Genomic DNA, 27,175 nt, shown 5'->3' on the forward strand with positions numbered 1-27,175 from the left:
TTACATTATTTATTATTTATTCATTCATTCATTCATTCATTCATTCATTCCATTTTTATGCCACCCTTCTCCTTAGACTCAGGGCAGCTTACATTATTTATTATTTATTCATTCATTCATATTATTCATTCATTCATTCCATTTTTATGCCATCCTTCTTCTTAGACTCAGGGCAGCTTACATTATTTATTATTTATTCATTCATTCATATTATTCATTCATTCATTCCATTTTTATGCCATCCTTCTCCTTAGACTCAGGGCGGCTTACATTATTTATTATTTATTCATTCATTCATATTATTCATTCATTCATTCCATTTTTATGCCGCCCTTCTCCTTAGACTCAAGGTGGCTTACAACATGTTAGCAACAGCACTTTTTAACAGAGCCAGCATGTTTGCCCACAATCCGGGTCCTCATTTTACCCACCTCGGAAGGATGGAAGGCTGAGTCAACCTTGATGATGAGATTTGAACCGCCGACCTGCAGATCTAGCAGTCAGCTTCGGTGGTCTGCAGTACAGCACTCTACCTGCTGCCCCACCCCGGCTCGTCATGTAGGGAGCCTTCCTCATACCCATTATTCACGTCACACTACCATTAGCAGCCAAGGGAGACATCCGTAAATGAAATCATTCTCTGAGGAGCACAACATGGGAATACATGGTAGAGTTTCCACATTTACATATTTACACCCTTCTGCCAGCAGTCCTACATAGCAGAAATCCTTCTCCTGGGCGTGATATTTTACATACAGGGTTTTGCCATCGTAAGGAACTGCTTTTCTGTGAGATATGCAAAGAAGTACACTCCAAGCACAGGCTAAGGTTGGGTGCCGATTTGTTTTTTCTCACCTGTCCCTGGAATTGAAAGTGAGGAAAACAATTGAGTCAAGTGCTTTTGTGATCTACTCCGTACAATCCAGAATAAATAACTGTTACTTAAAGAGGTGGGCATCCGAAGCTCCAAATAGTTGCCGGAGAAATTGGAAGCGGTAAAAAAAAAAAAGAGATTCAGTGATGACCTTTATCAGCCTTGATGACAGCTATAAATCAGACTGAAATTCTCATCAGCCTTCTGGAAGGAATTCATTTGCAGGCAAAGGCTGCTGCGTTGCTTTCTGTCTTTGATTGAGGGACGCCCAGTGAAAATGAATACAGCTTCAATAACATGAATCACACATTTCAAAACACGGACAGGGAGCTATTATTCATTGGTTCTGAAGACTGAGATGATTACAGGACTTGGAAACTAGCAGAGGCTTATTGTGTTTTGCTTTGGGTCATGAAGCCAATCAATGTTGGCTTCTTTAAAGCAAGCCAATTTGCTCTTCATTAAAGCTTTAACCCTTTGCTGATCACGTGAGTTGACTGTACCAGCAGGAGCAACCAAGCAATGCCGGTTTAATTTATTTTAATTTTTGTGGCTTTTTTTTCCTTACAAAGACAGGATATTATTAACTTCTCAAAGGCAATGCAATTTTTAGAAAAAGGACTTTATTTCTCAGAATATAACAGGGAGGCATGGAGTTTTCCACTCCAAAAGACTATCCTTAAGTGTAAACAAACCTTTTTGTATAACATAAGGGTTTACATCTAAAAACAGTTTTTTGTTTCCTTGAGCATTGTCTAGATCAGTGTTTCCCAACCTTTCCCACTTGAAGCTATTTGGACTTTAACTCCCAGAATTCCCCAGCCAGCGAATGCTGGCTGGGGAATTCTGGGAGTTGAAGTCTGTTGTGATTCAGTCTGAGGCTCCTCAGGGAACGGATGGAACTCTGCCGGCTCCATGCTCAGAGGGGGAGGACGAGGAACAGGAGGAGGAGGAGGACCAGGCAGACAGGGAAGAGGAATGTCAGGACGAGGAGGAGGGGGAACAGCCTGAGACCCCCGGGGGGAGCTCTCCCCAGCGAGTAGCCTGGAGTCATTAGATGAGAACGCACAAGCCATCATAGATATGAGGCAGAGAAGGGCAGCACAACGAAGGGGACAATTAGCCAGGTATTTCCATCCCTAATAGGCAACAGCTGGGTTTGGGTGTGGTTCTCCTCAGAAAGGTTGAAAAGGCAGGCCCGCCCTTCCTGTATTGTGGAGAGTTATCTTTTGGGAGTCCTGTGACCTTGCTTCGATCCTTGGCGTCTCTGATTCTGGCTTGTGTCCTCGAAGGCTGAAAACTTGGGGGAGGCGTGGGTTTTATTATCTACAGTGGTGTGTGTGCCAGCAAGAAGCCTGTTGTATTGTCTGGCCGTCGTGACTCTTCTGTGAAGCTTCACAGCATTCCAGTTTGTAAGAACAGTTTTTCTTATCTGTGTTTGTTTTCAAAGATATAAAATGACTTTGCTTTTTACCAGCATGTCTGGATACTCTTTTTAGTTGGTGTTGGCGTCTGGGGGAACCCAGACAGAACAAAGTCCAGATATTTTCAAGTGGCCAAGGTTGGGAAACACTGGTCTAGATCAGGGGAAGGCAAAGTTGGCATGATTGGCTCAGGAATTCTGGGAGTTGAAATGCACAAGTCATCAAAGAGCCAACTTTGCCTACCCATGTTCTAGATGTTTGTGAACTTGAATACCAGAAGTCCTGAGCCACCCACAGCCTTTGCTATGAATTCTGGGAAGTTCAAACATGCAGAGAATGCCAAGATTAGGGAAAGATATTTTAAAAAGTGATTGGTGCTATAGTCACAGGTAAGGCCAGGAATATTATTGCACCACATGTACAAAATAATTAAACACGATATGCGAATAGATTTTGGGGAGTTCTTATATCACAGCCAGGACTAAAACCTTCATGTATGGGCTATCAGTTGTTCTGCAAGTCATCAGGTTGCTTGCTTTCCTATTTTTATAGGTTTGCTATACAGTATTGGATGGCTAGGTTTTCTACTTTCTTAAAGACTAAAAGTTACATTAACTTGTGGACATCAACTCTCATTTCATATTTTATTTTCATTTCCCTTAAAATTTGGTATGAGTTTAAGAGTACCTAGCCAACTTTGGTTTATCTCAACATAGCTTAAGTAGGATTCTGGCTACTTAAATTACTGCAATGCTCTCTACATGGGGCTACCTTTGAAAAGTGTTCGGAAACTTCAGATCGTGCAGAACGCAGCCACGAGAGCCATCGTGGGGCTTCCAAGATTCGCCCACGTTTCTTCAACACTCCGTGGCTTGCATTGGCTGCCAATCAGTTTCCAGTCACAATTCAAAGTGTTGGTCATGATTTTTAAAGCCCTACATGGCATTGGACCAGATTACCTCCGGAACCACCTGCTACCGCACGAATCCCAGCGACCGATAAGGTCCCACAGAGTTGGCCCCATTCTCCGGGTCCCGTTGACTAAACAATGTTGCTTGGCGGGCCCCAGGGGAAGAGCCTTATCTGGAACCAACTCCCCCCGGAGATTAGAACTGCCCCCACCCTCCCTGTCTTTCGTAAACTACTCAAGACTCACTTATACTGCCAGGCATGGGGGAGTTGAGATATTCCTTCCCCCTAGGCCATTACAAGTTATGCATGATATGTTTGTGTGTATGTTTGGTTTTATAATAAGGGTTTTTAGTTGTTTTTTATTATTGGATTGTTACATGTTGTTTTATCATTGTTGTTAGCCGTCCCGAGTCTACGGAGAGGGGCAGCATACAAATCCAATAAATTATTATTATTATTATTATTATTATTATTATTATTATTATTATTATTAAATGCTGGGATGGGGAAATACCAAGAAATCTCAGGGTTCTATACATGACTGAGAGGTTGAAATAAATCTTGGAAGAAAGCAGAAAGCAACACTTTCTGTTTCCCCCCAAAAATGACAGGGATGTGAATGTCTAGTTCCCAAGACTTGAACTTATCTCAAAGTAAATTACCATAATGCCATTTACAGGTAGCCCTTGAGTTACAGCAAGTTGCTTAGCAACCAGTTAAGATACAATGGACAAAAAAAAAGGTATTCAAGTCCTGGATTTGAATTTTCAACACTTGTCATAAAACACACATTTGGGACTCTTGGCAACTAGCTAGTCCTTATGTTTGCAATGTTCCCCAGTAACATGATGACATTTTAAGTTTTTGCCAGGAACTAGTGTTTACTTCCAATTTCTGGCAAAAGAAACCCCCCAGAAACAATTAGTTTGCTTAATAATTTTGTAAGTACATGTTGACACAATGATAATCATATGTTTTAAAAACTGAGTTAGTATATATTTGATTTAAACTGTCTAACCTGTGATTTTAATGCTAGCTGAAATCATGTGAACTGAAGATGTTTCTCTATTATAGACATTAACCAGTGCTTTCTGATCACAGATTACATATTTTTCGAAGTATAGGATGCACCAGAGTATAAGACGGACCTTAGGGTTTTTGGGGGGGGAATAGGGGGGCTGTGGAATCTGCCTTCCAGATATTCATCTGGTCAGCTTCAGCACATTATTTTATCCCCTGGTTAGGTTTAAAAAAAAAACTATTTGCAGAGAGTAACAATGAAAGGGCTTGCAAGCCGCTAAGAGTTGAGAACATTCTTAGCATCTCATTAGGACAAAGAAACATTCTGAATAAGTAGAGGAATGGAAAAAAAAAACAGCAAAGACTTAAGGCTTGGAAAACATTCTTTGCAGAGAGAAACAATGAAAGAGCCTGCAAGGTAAGAGCTGTGAAGTTCGTCAGCAGCTAGTTAGGTCTGAAAAACAAAGCTTGGGAAAAAGCTACATTCAAATAATAAGATTCACCCAAATTTTTAGCCTCTTAGGGAAGAAAAAGGTGTGTCTTATATTCTGAAAAATACAGTAGCTCTCTTTCCTTAGGGTGGAACAGGAATTGGTCGACTCAGAAGCATATGACGTTAGCATCCTAGTTCAGAAAAATTGTAATAAAAATTTTCTATTTTGTTTGGTGATTCCTTTTCCAAGTACAGTGTTCCCTCGATTTTCGCGGAGGATGCGTTCCAAGACTGCCTGCGAAAGTCGAATTTCCACAAAGTAGAGATGCGGAAGTAAATACACCATTTTTGGCTATGAACAGTATCACAAGCCTTCCCGTAACACTTTAAACCCCTAAATTACCATTTCCCATTCCCTTAACAACCATTTACTCATTATTACTGGTACTCACCATTGAATAAGACTCTTAGTGATCCTAATATTTATAAACATAATTATTTATTAACAATAATTTTTTTTTTTTTGCAATAACAACACTGATTGGTCGAGATTTCTGCCAATCAGCAATGGCAGACAAAAGTTTGGCGATGACATATGAAGTCATTGGGTGGGAAAAAACGGGGTATAGAAAAAAACCCCGTGAAGTATTTTTTAATTAATATTTTTTTGGAAAACAGTGGTATAGGATATTCGTGAAGTTCGAACCCGCGAAAAGCGAGGGAACACTGTATACAGTGATACCTCGTCTTACAAACGCCTCATCATACAAACTTTTCGAGATACAAACCCGGGGTTTAAGATTTTTTTGCCTCTTCTTACAAACTATTTTCACCTTACAAACCCACCGCCGCCGCTGGGATGCCCTGCCTCCGGACGTCTGTTGCCAGCGAAGCACCCGTTTTTGCACTGCTGGGATGCCCCTGAAGCTCCCCTCCATGGGAAACCCCACCTCTGGACTTCTGTGTTTTTGTGATGCTGCAGGGGAATCCCAGCAGTGCAAAAATGAGTGCTTCACTGGCAATGGAAGTCCGGAGGTGGGGTTTCCCAGCGAGGGGAGCCTCAGTGAAATTGCAGCATCGCAAAAACACAGAGGTCCGGAGGTGGGGTTTTGAGGACTTTGGTGTTTTTGTGATGCTGCGATTTCACTGATGCTCCCCTTGCTGGGAAACCCCACCTCCGGACTTCTGTTGCCAGCGAAGCACTTGTATTTGCGATGCTGGGATTCCCTTGCTGTGATTCCCCTTGCAACATCACAAAAACACAGAAGTCCAGAGGTAGGGTTTCCTATGGAGGGGAACCTCAGGGGAATCCCAGCAGCGCAAAAACGGGCGCTTCGGCTGGCAAAAGGGCTTGCACGCATTAATCACTTTTCCATTGATTCCTATGGGAAACATTGTTTCATCTTACAAACTTTTCACCTTAAGAACCTCGTCCCGGAACCAATTAAGTTTGTAAGACAAGGTATCACTGTACAGGTTTTCTGATCCTCTGTTGGAAATGGCAAGTAATAAATGTAGCCCTGGACGTTTGTTAAAGTAAGCTAGATGTTTTGTTAGTAAGCTATGGTCCTCTCTTAATTATCCTCTGGCCCATATGTGGTAGACATAAATTACCTTCCTCTTCTGTTCTCTCTCCTCTTTTAGATACAGAATTCATTTATAGAGACCGGAATGGCTCAGTGATAGTGCACAATGTGGAAACAAACCATTCAACGGTTTTAATAGAAAACAAAATCATTGTGAGTATCTTCTTGAATAGGTTGCATACCTGTCTGTTAAGAAAGAACGTGTCTTTAGTTACTCGAAGAGAAGTTGAATATTCTAACTGAAACAACACTGAAAAATACAAAAACACATGTTTTTATATATGCTCTATATATGTGTGTCTTTGTACGGATAATGAGAGCTTGGGCACTGAAGACAAATTCCTTGAGTGTCTAACCACACTTAGTCAATAAAGAATATTCTGTTCTGTTCTACGCTATGCTATTCTATTCAATTCTCTATTTTATTTTCTATTTTCTATTCTCTATTCAATCCTGTTTTCTACTCTACTCAACTGTACTCTACTAAGTTGAAGTTGAGATCTGTAAATATTCTTAGCCAAACACTTCCAATAAATAATATAACCCTTCTCCTTGTAAAATGAAGAGCTGGCAATCAAAAAGAATAAGCTAAGTTATTTATTTTTTAAAAGGAATAAATGCATCTCTTCTCACCTGTTTGCTCTCATATCATGAATTTCTTTTGAAAGCAGGGTCCAAGTGATATGTGTTTCCCACAGTTGCTGAGGTCAGCCTAAACCCTCCATCCTTAAAAGTAAGACTTGAAGGATATAATTCAGTGTTAACCCCACCAAAAGATCACTGGGGAGATTGTGATTAATTCTGCACGAAATTCATGGCACAGTGGTCACAATGTGGTATTGCAAGCTGACTCTTCCCACTGCCAGGTGTTTGATCCTGACAGGCCTAAGATTGACTCAGCCTGCCACTCTTCAGAGGTCAGTAAAATGAGGACCCAGATAGTTGGGGGCAATATACAAATAATAGTCTGGGTTGGTCACTGAGACCATAGTTCAGCCTTCTGAGGTTTTGGATTCATGCTGTAGTTCATCTTCAAGGAACCTATCTCTACTGACAGTGCAAATGCTACTGATATTGTAACCCACCCAGAGAGCTGTGTAAAGTACTAGGGTGATATATAAGTCTAAATGCTGTTGCTATTGCTACATTATTTTCAATTCAATTAGAAATTTAAAATGTCCCTGATTTTTTTTTGTGTGTGCAATATTTATATTAACGTAATAGAGAGATCACATAAGCCAATGTTTCTCAACCTTGGGAACTTTAATTCAATTCAATTCAATTTATTAGATTTGTATGCCGCCCCTCTCCGAAGACTCGGGGCGGCTCACAACAGTAATAAAAACAGTACAACAATGGAACAAATCTAATAATAAAATTATATAAAAAACCCCAACAATTTAAAAACTATACAGCACATACATACCAAACATAAAATATAAGAAAGCCTGGGGGAGAGGTATCAGCTCCCAGAATTGCCCAGCACCCATTTGCTGGCCAGGGAATTGTAGGAACTAACCTGTTAAGTTGCCAAGGTAAAGAACCATTTAACATTGGTCCATAAATCTCAACTTTGCTCAATTTCAGAATCCAAAAATAAAAACTCCCTAAAGATGGCTATTTAACTTCACTCGAACTTTTGTAGGAAGGGGTGGACCCTAACCTTGCTAGATGGTGGACCCTAACCTTGCGTCCATTATTAAACTTCTCTTTTTATTAGGAATTATTTCCTATCGTTGAACTGGCATCTGACATCCTGGAATTTAAGTATCTTATTCTATATCTTACATTCTGGAACCCTGAGGAAGCCATTGTATAAAACCTCCCCTGGTCAAGCATTCTTAGATATCTCCTACTGGCTAAAAACACAAATTTTATATCCTTTTATTTAATTTCGTAGTTAATTTTCTCCTAGATTTTACTTTATGGGTTCTGTGCATCATCCATTATATCAAATTCAAAAATTCAATTGGCTTTTAAAATTCAAGTTAGGCTGACCGTTGCAAGCCCAGGACTTTGCATTTAAAGTAAATATTAACTCTCACAAGACAGATTAAAATATAAAGTAGATATTAGGAAATATATTAATGTGTTAGGCATGTTGTAAAAGTTATGCATGCATATTAAAATTGGATAAATGAAAATAAAATAAAACAGATATATTTTCAGTTTTTAGGAAACAGACCAATGTTAGGCTTGTGGTAAGAGTTATACAAGCATATCTCTTTTTTATACTGTATTTTATTTTTATTATATACCTATTTTTACATCGTTTTATTATTTTTAACATTGTAAGCCACTCAGGGTCACCTCATATATTGAGTGGCAATTATTAAATTAAATTAATATTAGAAGGTATTTATTTGAGATGCTGTATTTTGTTTTATTTTTCAGGTGTCTATAAAAGCTATTAAGTATGAAGTTTCACCAGACAGAGAGTATGGACTCTTTGCCTATGACATTGTACCGGTAAGTAAGCAGACCGTATTTATTTTGCTTTCAGTTTAATGGTGGTTTCTTGAAATGGTAGATAGAGAAAGCTTCCTACCAAAATGATTGGTCTTGAAGTCAGGGCTTTATTATATATAATTGTGTGTAATAACTTCTTTTTTTAAAAAAAGTTTTTATTTACAAGTATACAATAAATACATAAAAGACAATGATAACAATTGACAATTGAGACCTAATACATTACATCGTGAATTTGATTAGATTTAGATTAGATTAGATTTATTGGATTTATATGCCGCCCCTCTCTGAAAACTCGGGGCGGCTCACAACAATAATAAAAAACAGTACACAATAACAAATCCAATGCCCACCAATCTAATTACAATTTAAAATTAGTAATTTCATAAAACAATCCCAATATATATAAAAAACAGGCACACAGTCAATCAATCAACAAAACAGCATGGGCAAGGGGGAGGTGTTTTAGTTCCCCCATGCCTGATGGCAGAGGTGGGTCTTAAGGAGTTTACGAAAGGCAGAGAGGGTGGGGGCAATCCTAATCTCAGGGGGGAGCTGGTTCCAGAGGGTCGGGCCCCCCACAGAGAAGGCTCTTCCCCTGGGTCCCGCCAGACGACATTGTTTAGTCGATGGGACCTGAAGAAGGCTGACTCTGTGGGACCTAACCGGTTGCTGGGATTTGTGCGGCAGGAGGCGGTACCGAAGATATTCTGGTCCGGTGCCATGAAGGGCTTTATAGGTCATAACCAACACTTTGAATTGTGACCGGAAACTGATCGGCAACCAATGCAGACTGTGGAGTGTTGGAGTAATATGGGCATACTTAGAGAAGCCCATAATTGCTCTCGCAGCTGCATTCTGCACGATCTGAAGTTTCCGAACACTTTTCAAAGGTAGCCCCATGTAGAGAGCGTTACAGTAGTCGAGCCTCGAGGTGATGAGGGCATAAGTGACTGTGAGCAGTGACTCCCGGTCCAAATAGGGCCGCAGCTGGCGCACCAGGCGAACCTGGGCAAACGCCCCCCTCGCCACAGCTGAAAGGTGTTTCTCTAATGTGAGCTGTGGATCGAGGAGGACGCCCAAGTTGCGGACCCTCTCTGAGGGGGTCAATAATCCCCCCCCAGGGTGATGGACGGACAGATAGAATTGTCCTTGGGAGGCAAAACCCACAGCCACTCCTTCTTGTCTGGATTGAGTTTGAGTTTGTTGACACCCATCCAGGCCCCAACAGCCTCCAGGCACCGGCACCTCACTTCCACTGCTTCGTTGACTGAATTTAAATGATATGTCAAAGTATAAAAATACAACAATCAGTAAACATATAAACTTACAAAGAAAGGAAAGAAAGAAAGAAGGTAGGAAAGAAACAAAGGAGAAGATAGAAGATAGAAAGGAAGAAAAGGGTGGGCGAGTGTACGGTGGAGCTGTGTTAAGAATATGAACTAGTTTTAAATTCAGTAGCTCATTACCTTACATCAAAAATGGTAGTATGGATAGGTAGAAGCAAGCGTTGAATAAATCACGGTATAAAGATTTTAAAACTAAAAGGTATATTTCATATTTAAATAACTAATATCTCTTACAACTATTGGAAAAAAGGGAAGGTTTTATACCAGATTTGTATCTAATAAAATATATACAATTCATTTTATTATTTAACCAACTGTAGAAGGGATCCCAACAATTGTTAAATGAAGACTCGTTTTCATTTCTAACTGCCATAGTTAACTTAGTGTGTAATAATTTCAAGGAATGGAAATAAAAGCATAAAAGAAAGGAAAAATAGCAACATCATGACAAGAAAGAAATGGATTGTTAATTTAAAGAAGGTAAAATGGGGCATCCCTTGGAATGAAAAATTATTCCAAAAGGATGTAAGAGGTGGTCCTACAACTGTTATTTTTGCTGAAGCATTTACATATATGCCAGCTAAATTAGAAAAAAAATATGGGTATATAACTGTTGGCTGGACACCTCGTCACTTTGATGGATTCATCTCGATCTATAGTTAGGAATGAGCATCAAAATGGTTCTATCTGCTGAGAGAACTGCCTAATCCTGCCTACGGAATTATCAGGTGCAGAGTTCAAGTTGAAGATTGTTTCTTATTTTTCAGTAGCATAAATGTCACCCTTGGTTTTAGGACTAGATTTAGTAACTATGATGAGAAATCCCTATTTATACAAAATTTTGCTAGATGTCTGCCTCTAGCAAAATATAAAAAGTATCACTGGTGGGTCAAGCAACTGCTGGTCCTTTGGTTATGAAAACCATAAAACATCTGTTCACAACCTATTGCTTCTACGAGGGTCGCCCAGAAAGTAATGCACCACACTCCTCAGTCTACAATAATAGTACAAATGCAAAATTTTAGATATGCAGTGGTACCTCTACCTAAGAACTTGACCAGGTTCTTCAGTAGAAACGTTCTTAAGTAGAAGCAATTTTTCCCATAGGAACCAATGTAAAAGTAAATAATGCGTGCAAACCCATTAGGAAAGAAATAAAAGCTCGGAATTTGGGTGGGAGGAGGAGGAGGAGGACAGTCGCTGCCGAAGGAAGAAGGTGAGGTGAGGGGAATTAAAAAAAATCCAAAACTTTAAGGCTTAAAAAAATGAGGGACTCTGAGGCAGCACCCAGAGAAAGGAAAACGCTCCATTCATTCTGGGCTATCCAGAGCGAAGGGAACATTTCTTTTCTCTGGGCGCTGGCAGAGGTTTATTCCCTCTCCAAGCGCCCAGAGAAAGGAAAATGCTTTGTTTTCTCTAGACTGCTAGAGCCTCCTTAAGCGCCACCGAAAGGCTCTTCTGGCAGCCCAGGATTAAAGGGGGAATGGCAGGAAACTGGCCGGGCCTTCATGCCACTCTCAAATTTCTTGGGAAAGTTTTCCGGGCTTGGGTTCCTAAGTAGAAAATGGTTCTTAAGTAGAGGCAAAAAAAATCTATTTCTTATCTAGAAAAGTTCTTAAGTAGAGGTACCACTGTATATTATTTGAACTGTCAGGAGTGAGTGTGTGTAAATTTTGCATTTCTTCAGACAGATAGCGTAGCTGCAGCAGTGTTTCAAAATGGCATCAGTAAGTGTTGTACATCACAAGCAGCATGTCGTCATTGAATTTATCACTGCGGAGAAAGAAATTGTTGGGAATATTCACAAATGTTTGTGCACAGTTTATGGAGAATCTGCAGTCGACAGAAGTACGGTTAGTCGCCGGGCATAGAGGGTGAGGCCATTAGAAGACATAGGGGTGATTCGCACAGTGCAGAAATGGCTTCGTGACCAGAACAAGGAGTGGTACCGGCAGGGCATACACACCCTTGTGTCTCGCTGGAGAAAGGCCATAGAACAGGACGGAGATTACATGAAAAAATAGGAAGTGTAGAAGAAACACCATTCTTTCTTGTGTGTAAGTTTCATTGTGTTCAATAATTAATTGTTGAAGAAAGAAATGTGGTGCATCGCTTTCTGGGCAACCCTCGTATTCGGGAACTTCAGTTCCATGTGCATCACCAAAACAGCCATTGGCTGGAGGATTAATGGGAACGGACGTCCAACCCCCATAACTCAGAATTTGAGCTTCTTTAGATAGACAAAAACTGTTGTAGCGCTATGACTTTGCTGCCAGAATTTTTAATCTTCTTTGTTTGAAAGTCTATAGATTCTCATTTATCCAGTTTTAGGAGGCACTTGGACTTTCTTGTTTCTCTTTGAAAATGTTTAGTTTTTTGGAAACCTTGGGAGACGCTTCTTAGATAAGAAGTAAAACATCGTCAAAGAAAAATAAGAAAGGCCAGTTGCCTTCTGAAAAATCCCTTTGGGACTTCCTTGTTTAACTTTCTTACCAAACTTTCTTAATCATTATGAATTTTAACAGAAGATAAATGTCAGTACCTTTCACTGTTGAAATAGCTCATTAATTATAATACCTCTCTTCCCATGTTGATATATCAGCATGCATGAATATTTAGTTGCTTAAATGTCCAAGGAATTTAAACCCAATCATTGGACATAACTTTTTTTTTGTTTTCTAGAGCAGTGTTTCCCAACGGGAACTTGAAGATATCTGGACTTCAACTCCTAGAATTCCCCAGCCAGCGTTCGCTGGCTGGGGAATTCTGGGAGTTGAAGTCCAAATATCTTCAAGTTCCCAAGGTTGGGAAACACTGCTCTAGACAATACAAATGCTAATAAATAATACAGGTGGCAAACATTTTTTTTCATTAATAGGCCTGTCTCCTCTGACATGTAAGAGGCAGTGTTCAGAATTCTTTGCAAGGAGAACTGGCATAGAAATGCTTGTTAAATTTAATAAATGTGTCTAATATGATGCTGTGGGTCATGGCAGAGCTATTATTTTTCCCCAAGCAAATATAATCAATTAAAATTCACACTATGCATCACACAGATGCTGGCTGAGGAGGTCTAGGAGTTGAAATTCATGCATCTTAAAGTTGTCAAAGTTGACAAACATTGCATTGGACAGATATTTAACCAGCTTGGTAAAGAGCCTTCAACTTACAAACTTAATTTGTTTCTGTGACCACGTTTTTAAGTAGAAAAGTTTGTAAGAAGAAGCAATTTTTCCCATAGGAATCAATGTAAAAGCAAATAATGTGTGGGATTGGGGAAACCACAGGGAGGGTGGGGGCCTGTTTCCTCCCAGGAGATTCCTAGAGAGGCCCCACAGAGGTTTCTCCCTGCCTTTTCCGGCCCTGTTTCCTCCTAAGAGATTCCTAGAGAGGCCCCACGGAGCCTTCTCCCCGCCTTTTCTGGCTCTGTTTCCTCCTAGGAGATCCTAGAGAGACCCCACAGAGGCTTCTCCCTGCCTTTTGCGGCCTGGGTTTCCTTCCAGGAGATTCCTAGAGAGGCCCCACGGAGGCTTCTCCCTGCCTTTTCCAGGTACATTTTCGGAGGCTTGAGTTTGTAAATGGAAAATGGTTCTTGAGAAGAGGCAAAACAATCTTGAACACCCAGTTCTTATCTAGAAAAATTTGTAAGTAGAGGCATTCTTAGGTAGAGGGGCCGCTGTACTGTGCTCAAACTTTTAAACCTTTAAGAAAGTATTATATAGATTAAATAATGACTTTAAAATATTGAAGTAAAGGGACGTGTATTCTCCATATATAACCCTATCAATCTGTAAAGTGGAACATCTTATTTAATTACTGCATATCACTATGTGAAGCTTTACGATCATCAAAATTGATTGCACTTTCTCTAATTCGAAATAGAAAAAACACCAAACAGCAAATAAAAGTAAGCCTTTTTTTTGTAGTCATACAACTTGAGAATATTAAATTGCTTTCATTATGAATGGCTAGAAAGATTGCCACTGAAATTTAAAAAAAAATCCCTGTACCTTTCCTACATCCATTTGTTAAACTACTGTAGCTGCAATCAGCAGAACCATTCAATCCTAGAATTGATGATGATAATTCATTCTATCAACTCCAAGCTTTTTATTCTGTGTAAGGAAACCTAGCACCCAGAAAGCGATAGCATTCATGTAAAAAAAAAAATCCTTCCATTTCTCTAAGTAATTATTTCCATTGTCAAAGTGCTTTTATTGTAAGTAACATTTTCCTAGCATTTAACCAACCTGGCTTCTTGTAACATAAATATTTCATGTCTTGCCATCTGGACCAACAGAAAACCCGCTGGCATTCTTCTTGGATATTAAAAAAAGTGATTTCACATTCTCCCATTTCAATATTCCCAGATCTTTCAATATTTCTTCATCTGGTTTAATTTCCAGTCCCCAATAACTTCCATTTCATTAACATTTTATTTGTTTGTTTGTTTGTTTGTTTATTTTGTCCAATACACAATGAGGGTTTTAGTGGGTATATATCTATATACACATAGTAAAATACATGATGAAGGTTATAGAGGAGAAACTCATAGTAAAATATATCTAAGAAAGAATAGAAAAGAAGATATAGTAATAGAACATATCAATGAAAGAATAGAAGAAGAGATATAGGAATAGAAGAAAGGTATAGGAGATATAGGAGAGCAATAGGACAGGGGACAGAAGGCACTCTAGTGCACTTGTACTCGCCCCTTACTGACCTCTTAGGAATCTGGATAGGTCAACTGTAGATAATCCAAGGGTAAAGTGTTGGGGGCTTGGGGATGACACTATGGAGTCCGGTAATGAGTTCCACGCTTCGACAACTCAGTTACTGAAGTCATAATTTCTTGTTTTTTTACTTCTGCACATGAGCAGAAGCAGTTAGAAACTCAGTTTCTAACAAATGGAAGAGGAAAGAAATCATCCAGGGTATCCTTAAGTTTGAAGTAGGTAATAGTCATAAAATATAACAAAGCTATTAATGATCTCATATCTTCATTCCATTCCAACTGATCCACTGTTCTCTCTTGTCTTCTCAAAATAAGCTGGGAATAATTTTTTGGCATTAGGAGAAGCTGTGTTTTCCATTAGTCCTTCTAAGTGGAGACCTCACCTACAAAAAGATATTGACAAAAGTGAACGGGTCCAAAGACGGGCTACAAGAACGGTGGAAGGTCTTAAGCATAAAACGTATCCGGAAAGACTTAATGAACTCAATCTGTATAGTCTGGAGGACAGAAGGAAAAGGGGGGATATGATCGAAACATTTAAATATGTTAAAGGGTTAAATAAGGTTCAGGAGGGAAGTGTTTTCAATAGGAAAGTAAACACAAGAACAAGGGGACACAATCTGAAATTAGTTGGGGGAAAGATCAAAAGCAACATGAGAAAATATTATTTTACTGAAAGAGTAGTCGATGCTTAGAACAAACTTCCAGCAGACGTGATTGGTAAATCCACAGTAACTGTATGTATGTATGTATGTATGTATGTATGTATGTATTTATTTATTTATGTATTTATTTATTTATTTATTTATTTATTTATTTAATTTGTATGCTGCCCCTTTCCGTAGACTCGTAGAATTTAAACATGCCTGGGATAAACATAGGTCCATCCTAAGATAAAATACAGGAAATAGTATAAGGACAGACTAGATGGACCATGAGGACTTTTTCTGCCGTCAATCTTCTATGTTTCTATGTTTCTATGTAACTGCTGAGACATGGAGTGCACATGGAGCGCAATGCACATGTGCTCACGGGGCGCAGGAGGAAGTGAATTGGCAGTGAGTTAAGTCGGAAGGACCCACCCCTGGTGCCTGCAGATCAATCATTTTAAAATCTGCTCTAAATCTTCCCAGACGCCGCTATCAAACTGGCTGTCTAATGGCTCCTTGGATCTTGCATTTCTCTTTCTTGAAGATAAGGACCACATTTGCTGCCGTCCTGTCATGTGGAGCATCATCAGTGCTAGTGCAGAATCTACCAAAGATTGATACCTAAGGTTTCAGAGAGACCATCAGCAAACTAGGATGTAATCCATCTTGTCCTTAAACTAATTCATAGTCAATGGATATTCTCAGGTCAGGTTTCTATCCGTCTCAAGCAGGACTTCGGCCTCTTATTTTGCTTTTTGCATTACTTAATTTGCTTTTTTGCATTTATGTTTAATAGAATGTATATCTTCTTGGAGAAGAGTGAAAAAATATAAGAAAAGTTCTGTCTGCACTTCGCTTCTATTGGCATTTTTCTGCCTTTGAGTGGCTGCTATAGATTCATTTCCCTTTTATTTTGAAAATACCTGAAGAAACTCTTTTTCCGTGTGTGAATTTTGGCTCCTTTCTCATTCTCTGCTCATTCTGAGCTTTCTTCCTCCCAATATCAACTTTTCACTTCTTTCTTTATGTTTTGTCTCTTTTGCTTCCAGTTGTAGCAATAAGGCGCTCTATAAGCCCCATAATTAACCAACTAAGATTTCTAGAGCTGATTCAAACAGATATTAACAATTTCGTGCTTAATGAGATTTGATGGCATGGGTTTTTTTAAAAACAAACCAAAAGAATTGGATAGCTGGGAAAACTGATGCAAACAACTCACTCCATGCATCCTCAGAAGTAAATATCAATTAGTGCAATTTTATCTCCAGTGAGCATTTATATATCCCAGTGATGGTGGACCTATGGCCCATGTGCCACATGTCATATCTTTCTTCCCCCCAGAACATCCATACATATATTGTAATATCAAAACATACATAATTAAACATCTCAAGGAACTGCAAAAGGAGCTGCTGATACAGTTCTACAGAGGAATCATTGAGCCTGTCATCTGCACCTCTGTAACTACCTGGTTTTGTTCTGCAACCCAACAAGACCGACACAGACTTCAGAGGAGAATCAGAACTTCAGAAAAAACAATTGCTGCCAACCTGCCTTCCATTGAGGACCTGTATACTGCACGAGTCAAAAAGAGGGTGGGGAAAATATTTACTGACCCCTCGCATCCTGGACACAAACTGTTTCAACTCCTACCCTCAAAACGTCGCTACAGAGCACTGCTCACCAAGACAACTAGATACAAGAACAGTTTTTTCCCGAACGCCCTCACTCTACTAAACAAATAATTCCCTCAACACTGTCAGACTTTTTACTAAATCTGCACTTCTATTTCTACTAGTTTTTCTCATCATTCCTATCATCCTTTTCCTCCCACTTAGGACTGTATGACTGTAACTTGTTGCTTGTATCCTAAGATTTTTATTAATATTGATTGTTTCTTATTCATTGCTTATTTGACCCCTGTGACAATCATTAAGTGTTGTACCACACGATTCTTGACAAATGTATCTTTTTCTTTTATGTACGCTGACAGCATATGCACCAAGACAAATTCCTTGTGTGTCCAATCACACTTGGCCAATAAAATTCTATTCTATTCTATTCTCTGTCCAAAATTTCAGAAACAAATATCCTAAATTTGCACCACTTGTACTTTTATCACCCATTTGTTTTCCTTCTATATTTCATACTACTCCCCTCCCTTTCTCTACCTTCTTTCTCCCTCTTTCCCTCTTCCTCCTTCCCTCTTTCCTTCCTTTCTACTTCCTCTTCTTCCCTGTTACACTTCCCTGAGTACCTCTAATCAATTTTATAGTTGACAGACAAGCAATTCATAACCCTATCTTCATACCAACATCAGTGCTACTCTTAAACTTATATCTTTTCCCATTTTCACATCTCTATCTATCTCCATATCTATATCTCTGTGTTATTCTTCTAGGTATATTTTTTCTAGGTATTCTTCTAGATATATCTGCTATTATTCTAATGCTGCATCCTAACCTCCTATTGCCTGGGTCTACCCTCTTTAATTTTCAGTTTTCTTCCAAATCAATTGCTACAGCTTATTTTTCAGACATTCTCATTATCTCTTGTATTTTTTAATTTTAGGCCATACTCCTCCCTTAGCTCAATTTATATCTTTACTCATCTTTATATATTTATATATATATATATATTCTGAATCATTCATCAGCATAAGATAGCTTATTAGAAACATGTTGATATGGTTTTATAATGAGGAACTATCTCAGTGAAAAGAACAAATTATATACGGAACAGTTGAAATTTAGCCAGAAAGTTCATACATTTCTGCAGCTCCATAGGACGAAAAAATAATTGGTATCAAATATCTGCTATCAGAATTGTATGAAGAAAAAAAAACTATTTACATCAAAATGTGTTGAGAGATAGCCTTGAAGTTTGACTTTATGAAGAGGAGATGTTGAAACTGATAAAACGCCAAAGAAAGGACTTGTTTAAAAATCGTTCGTGCCAAGATAAAAATCACGGAAAGAAATTACTCTGTGGGCAAAAGAATATTTATAGTGGATCCACTAAACCAGTGATGGTGAACCTTTTTTCCCCTCCGCTGGTGAAAAAACATGTATGTACACTATTGTGCATGCGCAAGTGCCCACACCCATAATTCAGTGCCTGGGGAGGGCAAAAACAGGTTTCCCTGCCCTCTCAGAGGCCCTCTGGAGGCCTGTTTCCCAACTTCTGGTGGGCCCAGTAGGCTTGTGTTTCACCCTCTCCAGGCTCCAAAGGCTTCCTGGAGCAGGAGAAGGTAAAAACGCCCTCCCCCATCCCCCGGAGGCTCTGTGGAAGCCAGAAACGCCCTCCCAGAGCCTTTGCATGAGCCAAAAATCAGCTGACCAGCACACACATGCACATTGGAGCTGAGGCGTTTACAGTGAGGGTGTTCCTCTGGCTCGTGTACCAGCAGGTATGGCTCCGTGTGCCACCTGTGCCATAGGTTCGCCATCACTGCCCTAAATCTTTCCTCTGCTTTAAACTGATTGGTGGAAACCATAATCAAGAAAGAATTGAATGGAATCCGTAAGATGTTAAATGACTATAATTTCCCCGTAGTGATTCCAGAGCCTCTTCACATTTAATTTTTTTTCTCCCAGATGATCCTCTTCCTTATTTCAAGGCAAATGAAATTAGACAGGTGTTTTGGTTCTCTTAATTTGACTTTTTAATGTATCCTGATTTTGAAAGCAACAGAAAAGGCTAGGTGGATTGTATGCTTGTGGGCCTGAGTGATATATAATTAAAACATTTATTATCTCCTAGATCAGTGATGGCGAACCTTTTTTCCCTCAGGTGCCGAAAGCGTGTACGCGAGTGCCCACACCCATAATTCAATGCCTGGAGAGGGCAAAAATTGCCTCCCTGGAAGCCCTCTGGAGGCCAGAAGCAGCCCATTTCCTAACTTCTGGTGGGCTCAATAGGCCCGTTTTTTAACCTCCCTAAGTTCTAGAGGCTTCCCTGGAGCCTGGGAAGGGCAAAAATGCCCTTCCCCACGGTGTTAAGAACTAAAGCTTCTATTCTGATGCCTTGGAACCTATTTTTACAATCCGACCAATCAGGCGTTTACAGGGGGGGGATGTTCCATCTGACCTGCCAATCAGCCTAAAGCTCTGTTGGGAGAATTGGTGCTAGGCTTATGATTGGGGTTGCCTTGGAACATATTTTACAATCTGACCAATCAGGCGTTTACAGTGAGGGTGTTCCTCTGGCCTTCCTGCCAATCAGCCTAAAGCTCTGTTGGGAGAATTGGTGCTAGACCTATGGGGAGGAACAACACGAGGAACTGTATTAAGGGGTTGGGGTATTAGAAAGGCTGAGAACCACTGACCTAGAAGTATAAAATAAAAATAAAAATAAAATAAAATAAAATAAAATAAAATAAAATAAAATAAAATAAAATAAAATAAAATAAATAAATAAATAAATAAATAAATAAATAAATAAATAAATAAAATAAATGATAAATAAATAAATACTTTATTATCATTGTGTATATACAGTATATACATACCGACATGCATACATACATATGTGTGTGTGTGTATAACATGTTTTTGCTGAATTTTTAAAATTAAGGGAGACTAGGATAGCGCTATTTCGGCCTTGTTCTGGCCTCATCGGCTAGCCATACCCTTACTGGGATTTGATCCTGGGGCTTTTGTCTTGTAAAGCAGAGAATTATAGACACACACACACACACACAGTGAACAAAATTTACATGATGCCTAAAGACCACTCCCAACACATAACAATCCCCAAAAAACATGCCGGAAGATTTGGATAAAGTTAAAAATATAAGTTTAAGAATGGCTACAATGTTTGAACTGCTTGTCTGCTGACCATATAATGGATTATACAGTGATCTCTCGATTATCGTGAGGGTTCCGTTCCAAGACCCCTCGCGATAATCGATTTTTCGCGATGTAGGGTTGCGGAAGTAAAAACACCATCTGCGCATGCACGCCCTTTTTTTCATGGCCGCGCATGTGCAGATGGTGGAGTTTGCGTGGGCGGTGGGGAAGACCCAGGGAAGGTTCCTTCGGCCACCAAGCAGCTGATCTGCTCGGCAGCGCAGCAGCAGCGAGCAGACGAAGATCGGGGTTTCCCCTTTGCGTGGGCGGCGGGGAAACCCCGATCTTCGTCTGCTCGCTGCTGCTGCGGCCGCCCAGCAGATCAGCTGCTGGGCGGCCGAAGGAACCTTCCCTGGGTCTTCCTCGCTGATGCCCCCGCTCGCCCGCCTGCCCGCCGCCCGCCCGCCGCCCGCCAGCAAGAGGGGGAGAGATAGAGAAAGAGAGAGAAGGAAAGAAAGAGATTAGAGAGGGAGGAAGAGAGTGTGAGAGAGGAAGAAGCAAGATAGAGAAAGAGAGAGAGAAAGAAAGATGAGAAAGGAAGGAAGAGAGTGACGTCATCGGGTGGAAAAATCGCGATATAGCGTTTCGCGAAGAACGAGATCGCGAAACTCGAGGGATCACTGTAATTAAATGTACTCAGGGAAGGTTCGGAGGGAGAAAGGAAAGTAGATAGTAAGGGGAGAGTGAGAGGAGGGAAGTTGAAAAAAGGGTAGGGAAGGTAGATGGAGATAGAGGGAGGGGAATAGTATGATATATGGAAGGAAAGCAGATGGAAGATAAAAGCATAAGAGGAGCAAATTAAGGAATATATGGCATTTTGGATAGAAATGTATAACTATGGGTGTTTTGATACTATGATATGTTTATAGGGATGTTCAGGTTTGGTGAAAAAATTAAAGAAAGAAAAAAGCACTTTTGGGACATTTCGTTTTATGACAGCTTGTGAACATTTATGGCCCGCTTCTGCAGTGAATCTGGGCAAGTAATAAAGCTAACTCAGAGGCAAATAAGTTCTGGTTCATTACTCGGAGTCATAACTGGGGTTTTCATTCCTAATCGATCCTTTCAGATATTTTTTTAATGGAAATGAGTGGAAGTAAACAACACCTGTTATCAGTGTTCCCTCTAATTTTCTTTTGGGGGGGGGCGGAAAAGTATAGTGTCTGAGCGGCAGTCCCTTCGGGACTGGGCGGCACAGAAATAATAGATAGATAAATAAATAAATAAACAAACAAACAAACAAATAAGAAACCCACCCTGTTTTGCCTGAGAGAATTTCAAAATAAAATACTGTACTGTGTGTCTATAAGAGTGAGCTCATAATAGGGCAACTCTATCAATATCAAAATGCCACTTAAATAGTTGAGCTAGTTTCAAACTAGATTTTGATTTTCTTTCTCTCTTCCTTACTCCCATTCTTTTTCTTTCTCTTTTCCTTCCTCTCTTTTTTCTATCTGTTTCTCTCTCTTCCTCTCTCTCTCCTTCCCTCTCACTCTTTCCCTCTCGGCTTCTGGGCAGGTTTGGAAAACTCTGAGTTGATGATGATTTTTAAGTGAGCGATTGCTCACTGCTCAGCTTAGAGGGAACTATGCCTGTTACCCTACAATGAAAATGAATTCCTCTAGTGGTGGATGGATGGACAGATGGGTAGTTTGATTAGTTGAAACCTTAAGCCAGAACTAACACAATTATGATGCAAGTTTCCATATTCTGAAGCACTCTAAATCGGTTGAACTATTACCATTCATCATAGAATCAATGCTCTCTCTCTCTCTTTCTCTCTCCCTCCCTTCCTCCTTCTTTCTCTCTCTTTCTATCTTTCCCTCCTTCCATCTCTCTCCCCCCCTCCCTCCTTCCAATATGTAGGACAGAGCATTTGTTGGATGAGATTTGCTGTTGCCAGTTGTTAGACCATTCAGCTACATGGTCAAGGTCCTTTTGAAGGGCAGAAGTATTATCAGAAGTATTAAATAGCTTAACATCATCAGCAAAGAGAACACAATTGTTCGTAATATTGTCACAGAGATCATTTATGTACAGTATAAAGGACACTGCCTTGGGGAACGCCACTGTTAACTGGAGCAGGGTTAGATATGGCATTACTTTCTATCCTGCTTCTTCAAAGTCCAACTTCCATGCACATAAAGTGAAACCATGGGTGATATGTGATTCTCATATTTCTGCTATTCTGATAGGCTTACGCATATCATGGCTTTGTATATGTTTTTCAAATAGCAGCATGCTAACCAAGTCTCCATGCTGGTTGCATTCAGCCTTATGATTCCATGCTCTAAATCAGTGTTTCACAATTATTTTCTGTTACGATACTCCCCCCTAGGAAGAGGTAAACAATTCACTGCCCCCCTCCCAACTCTCTGCAGGAATGATTGTTTGCAATATCCCACATGTTTTAACTTTAAAAACTCAAGCAGCTTATCAGTGTGATTAGGATGTAATGTGTTTAAGTGATTTATTTGGCTTCATGCTGTCCACTACCAACATATTTAGACACAGTAAACATACCGGTCTTCCCTCGTCTCCCACCGTAGTCACAATGAAGCTAAGCGCTACCTTTGCTTCATCATATTTCCTTGTCTTAGCTTTCGGGAGACTTACGTTTGTCTCATTATCTCCGTCTCTCTCCTCCTTTCTTTTCATCCCTGTTAAATATTTTTCCAGGGTGTCTCTTGAGTGTTTGTTATCTTAATATCTCCTACTCTGTGCTGTGTGCTATAGTTCAGTGCAAACCCCCCCCCCCATTACCTGTGGCAAAAATGTGTTTCCCAGAGTCACATGCCCCTCTTGGCATCAATCCATGCGCCCCCAGGGGGGCCCACCCCACTATTTGAGAAACACTGCTCCAAAATTAATCGGGCATCCAAGATGGTTTCATGGTAGGGGGTTGATTAATCTTTTGTGTGCTCCAGTAGTGTTGGGTGGATGCAATTGTTTGATAAGCTCCCCCTCCTCCTCATTCTTTGTATACATCTGCAAAAACAAGGAGAGAATATAAAAATACAATAAACATTTCCATCACCCTGTCTTGCTCATTCCTAACAATGGTTCGGAATTGTCATATTTATCAGCGGATGATGTGTTCATTAGTGGTCCATTTGGAGCACATGTAACTGGACACGTTGGCCTTATTTCTGCAATCTAGATAATTCAGTGGCCTTGTTAGCAGGAAATGTCAAGATTCTGCGGTGTGTCAATTAGACAATGAGAGCGTTTCCATGACCACAGCTTCTTCCACAATCACAATCACACTGGACAGCATTTTAATATCTCTCACATAGAAATTATTGAAAGAAAACTACAAGTAGTCCTTGATATACAGCAATTCATTTAATGATGATGTTAATAATGGCATTTAAAAAATGTCACATGGTTATTTTTCACACCTAACAACCAGTATCAGGTTGCTACCAGTACAGATAAGGACGCCGTACTCATAGTGTAAATTGAGCTGTGCGTGCAACTTTGCTTCTGCTGTGGGTGTGCGCCTGTGTCCAGGGGTGGGCAGCAGGCAGGACAACGCAGTTCCACTGGCAGAAATGAAGCTGCATGTACAGCTCTAGCTGATCAGTGGCTGTCACTTCCTGGATTACTGGTCTCGTTTTGGCTTTCCTTTTTTCCCTGCTGCTGCTGCTATGTGCTCCTCGCTTTTTTCCTCTTTCCTCCTCCCTGGCCTCGGAGGAGCTTCCCTCTCTCCTGCCTGGCTCCCCTCCAGTCTCACGCTGCCACTTCCCGAGGCCAGGAAGGAGGAAAGAGGAAAAAAGCAGGAAACCCTGAGCAAATTGTCACCCCAGCAAGCAACACTGGTGAGGTTGTAAATTGCAGATTTAACAGTTCACTTGAACAATGATGATCATTCAAGCCACTCCCACCTGGCCAGCAAGCCACTCCTACCCAGGCACATGACCATCGAGCCACACCCACAAAATAAGCCACACCCACAATGTGGCAGTAAAAATTTTGGCTGCCCATTACTGCCTGTGTCCTAATAATAATTTTGCTTCTGCACATGCACAGGAAGCAAAATCTCGCAAGGAGATGCGCACGAGAGAGATTTCGGCAATGTTTTGCTTCTGTGAATGCATTGCAGCAGGACCATTGCAGCATTCCCATGGTCCACAGAACCAGTAATAAATTTTGAGTAGTGCAGATAACCTTTAGCTGGCCCCAGAACGGGTGAGAGAATGGAGATTTTGTGGTATCCTTCCCCCAGAACGGGTGAGAGAATGGGGATTTTGTGGTATCCTTCCCCCAGAACGGGTGAGAGAATGGGGATTTTGTGGTATCCTTCCCCCAGAACGGGTGAGAGAATGGGGATTTTGTGGTATCCTTCCCCCAGAACGGGAGAGAGAATGGGGATTTTGTGGTATCCTTCCCCCAGAACGGGTGAGAGAATGGGGATTTTGTGGTATCCTCCCCTCAGGAGTGGGGACGAAATGTGGATTTTGTAATATCCTTCCCCCAGAACGGGAGAGAGAATGGGAATTTTGTGGTATCCTTCCCCCAGAACAGGTGAGAGAATGGGGATTTTGTGATATCTTTCCCCCAGAACAGGTGAGAGAATGGGGATTTTGTGGTATCCTTCCCCCAGAACAGGTGAGAGAATGGGGATTTTGTGATATCTTTCCCCCAGAACGGGTGAGAGAATGGGGATTTTGTGGTATCCTTCCCCCAGAACGGGAGAGAGAATGGAGATTTTGTGGTATCCTTCCCCCAGAACGGGTGAGAGAATGGAGATTTTGTGGTATCCTTCCCCCAGAACGGGTGAGAGAATGGGGATTTTGTGGTATCCTTCCCCCAGAACGGGTGAGAGAATGGGGATTTTGTGGTATCCTTCCCCCAGAACGGGAGAGAGAATGGGGATTTTGTGGTATCCTTCCCCCAGAACGGGTGAGAGAATGGGGATTTTGTGGTATCCTCCCCTCAGGAGTGGGGACGAAATGTGGATTTTGTAATATCCTTCCCCCAGAACGGGAGAGAGAATGGGAATTTTGTGGTATCCTTCCCCCAGAACAGGTGAGAGAATGGGGATTTTGTGATATCTTTCCCCCAGAACAGGTGAGAGAATGGGGATTTTGTGGTATCCTTCCCCCAGAACAGGTGAGAGAATGGGGATTTTGTGGTATCCTCCCCTCAGGAGTGGGGACGAAATGTGGATTTTGTAATATCCTTCCCCCAGAACGGGTGAGAGAATGGGAATTTTGTGGTATCCTTCCCCCAGAACAGGTGAGAGAATGGGGATTTTGTGGTATCCTTCCCTCAGGAGTGGGGATGAAATGGGGATTTTGCAATATCCTTCCCCTACCGCGCCCACCAAGCCACACCCACAAAACTGGTAGTAAAACATTGGATTTCACCACCGGGGCCACCTGTATTTTGAACTACGTAAATATCCTTTGAATATTATTATTTTAAATTATTTATTTTAATATAGTACACTCTTTCTAAGTATCCATCACTTCCTGAGGATTGCAGTGAGGACTAGCATCCTAGCCGCTATGTTCGGTAGCATTGTCTCTCCTTAACCACTGCTAACATCACCTTTTCTTTGAATTTCACCCTCAAAAGACATGCCAAAGTTTATTTCTCAGGTCAAACATGGCATGCATTGATTTGCTATAAATTGCTACTCCTAAGAGTAAACAGAATATTCAAATGAAAAGTTCAGGAATAAGCACTGATATCATAAACTTTTGCTCAACAACAGGAAAAAGGACAGTGACTTTTCTTTTGGTGCTAGCAAATTAATGCCTGGGTATATTTATAATGGATTAGAAGTGTGTTTTGGGCTATTTCTCTATTTGGGTTTAGTTATAACTGCGAACGCTGCCTCTGGCAGACTGCAGTGTCCTCATTATCTGTTATTCCAAATTTAGTTATTTCTGGGAACTTATGCCCCAGTATCATCAAAGATGTGGTCTCCGTGGCGATAAACAAAAGCCTCAGGACTCACAAAAGCACCCTAGCAGATGCAAAGATCTCACAACGGCAGAAGGTGGATTGATTGTCTCTGCTCCGACAGAAGAAAATTAATTTTTATGCCTTTATTAATAAAGACATAAATGCAATTGAAGTTGGTGAGGGTTTTTTTTTTTTAAACTGGGTTTTAAGCAACCATCCATGTCTTGTCATTACTAATCATATTTTTAAAAATATCTCTTATTTTGCAGATGTACCGGTATTCCTACACTGCTTTTTATGTCCTCAGAAAGCTGCCTAATGGGTAAGTGATACAATGAAGACTCTTCATTCCAAGGGTAGGTGGGATAATTGAGGGTGAGGGAGATTGAGCCAGGGTGGCGCAGCAGGTAGAGTGCTGTACTACAGGCCACTGAAGCTGACTTGTAGATCTGAAGGTCAGCGGTTCAAATCTCATCACCGGCTCAAGGTTGACTCAGCCTTCCATCCTTCCGAGGTGGGTAAAAAAGTGGATAAAACCCGGATTGTGGGGGCAATAGGCTGGCTCTGTTAAAAAGTGCTATTGCTAACATGTTGTAAGCAGCCCTGAGTCTATGGAGAAGGGCGGCATAAAAATCTAATGAATGAATGAATGAATGAATGAATGAATGAATGAATGAATGAATGAATGAATGAATGAATGAATGAATAGATAAATGAATGAATGAATGAATAAATAAATAAATAGCTAAATAGATAAATAAATAAATAAATACTTACTTACTAGATATGGAGCACACCGATAACTATTCACAAACTCCAACCATTAAATAGAACTTATAAATAAAACATGAAGTTTCCCTTGAAACAGGGACAGAAAAAATCTACATGTTGATAAGGATGCACTCCAGAGTCTTCAGTTGTGCAGCCATGGCCACCATTTTGATACTTTTTGGCATC

At 40.5% G+C, this 27,175-nt stretch overlaps 1 protein-coding gene across 3 annotated transcripts in view; it reads left to right on the forward strand.

Annotated features, from left to right (window-relative positions):
- The window catches only part of DPP6 (dipeptidyl peptidase like 6), a 571,062-nt gene that overhangs the window by 434,641 nt on the left and 109,246 nt on the right, over positions 1-27,175 (forward strand). For all 3 annotated transcript variants that reach the window (XM_070728861.1, XM_070728858.1, XM_070728859.1), the window contains exons 4-6: positions 6,308-6,402; positions 8,644-8,718; positions 26,488-26,540. In XM_070728861.1, coding sequence (XP_070584962.1) covers positions 6,308-6,402; positions 8,644-8,718; positions 26,488-26,540 — 223 coding nt within the window. The remainder of the gene's footprint in view (positions 1-6,307; positions 6,403-8,643; positions 8,719-26,487; positions 26,541-27,175) is intronic.

The sequence above is a fragment of the Erythrolamprus reginae genome, chromosome Z, assembly GCF_031021105.1.
Source record: "Erythrolamprus reginae isolate rEryReg1 chromosome Z, rEryReg1.hap1, whole genome shotgun sequence".
Lineage (NCBI taxonomy): Eukaryota > Metazoa > Chordata > Lepidosauria > Squamata > Dipsadidae > Erythrolamprus > Erythrolamprus reginae.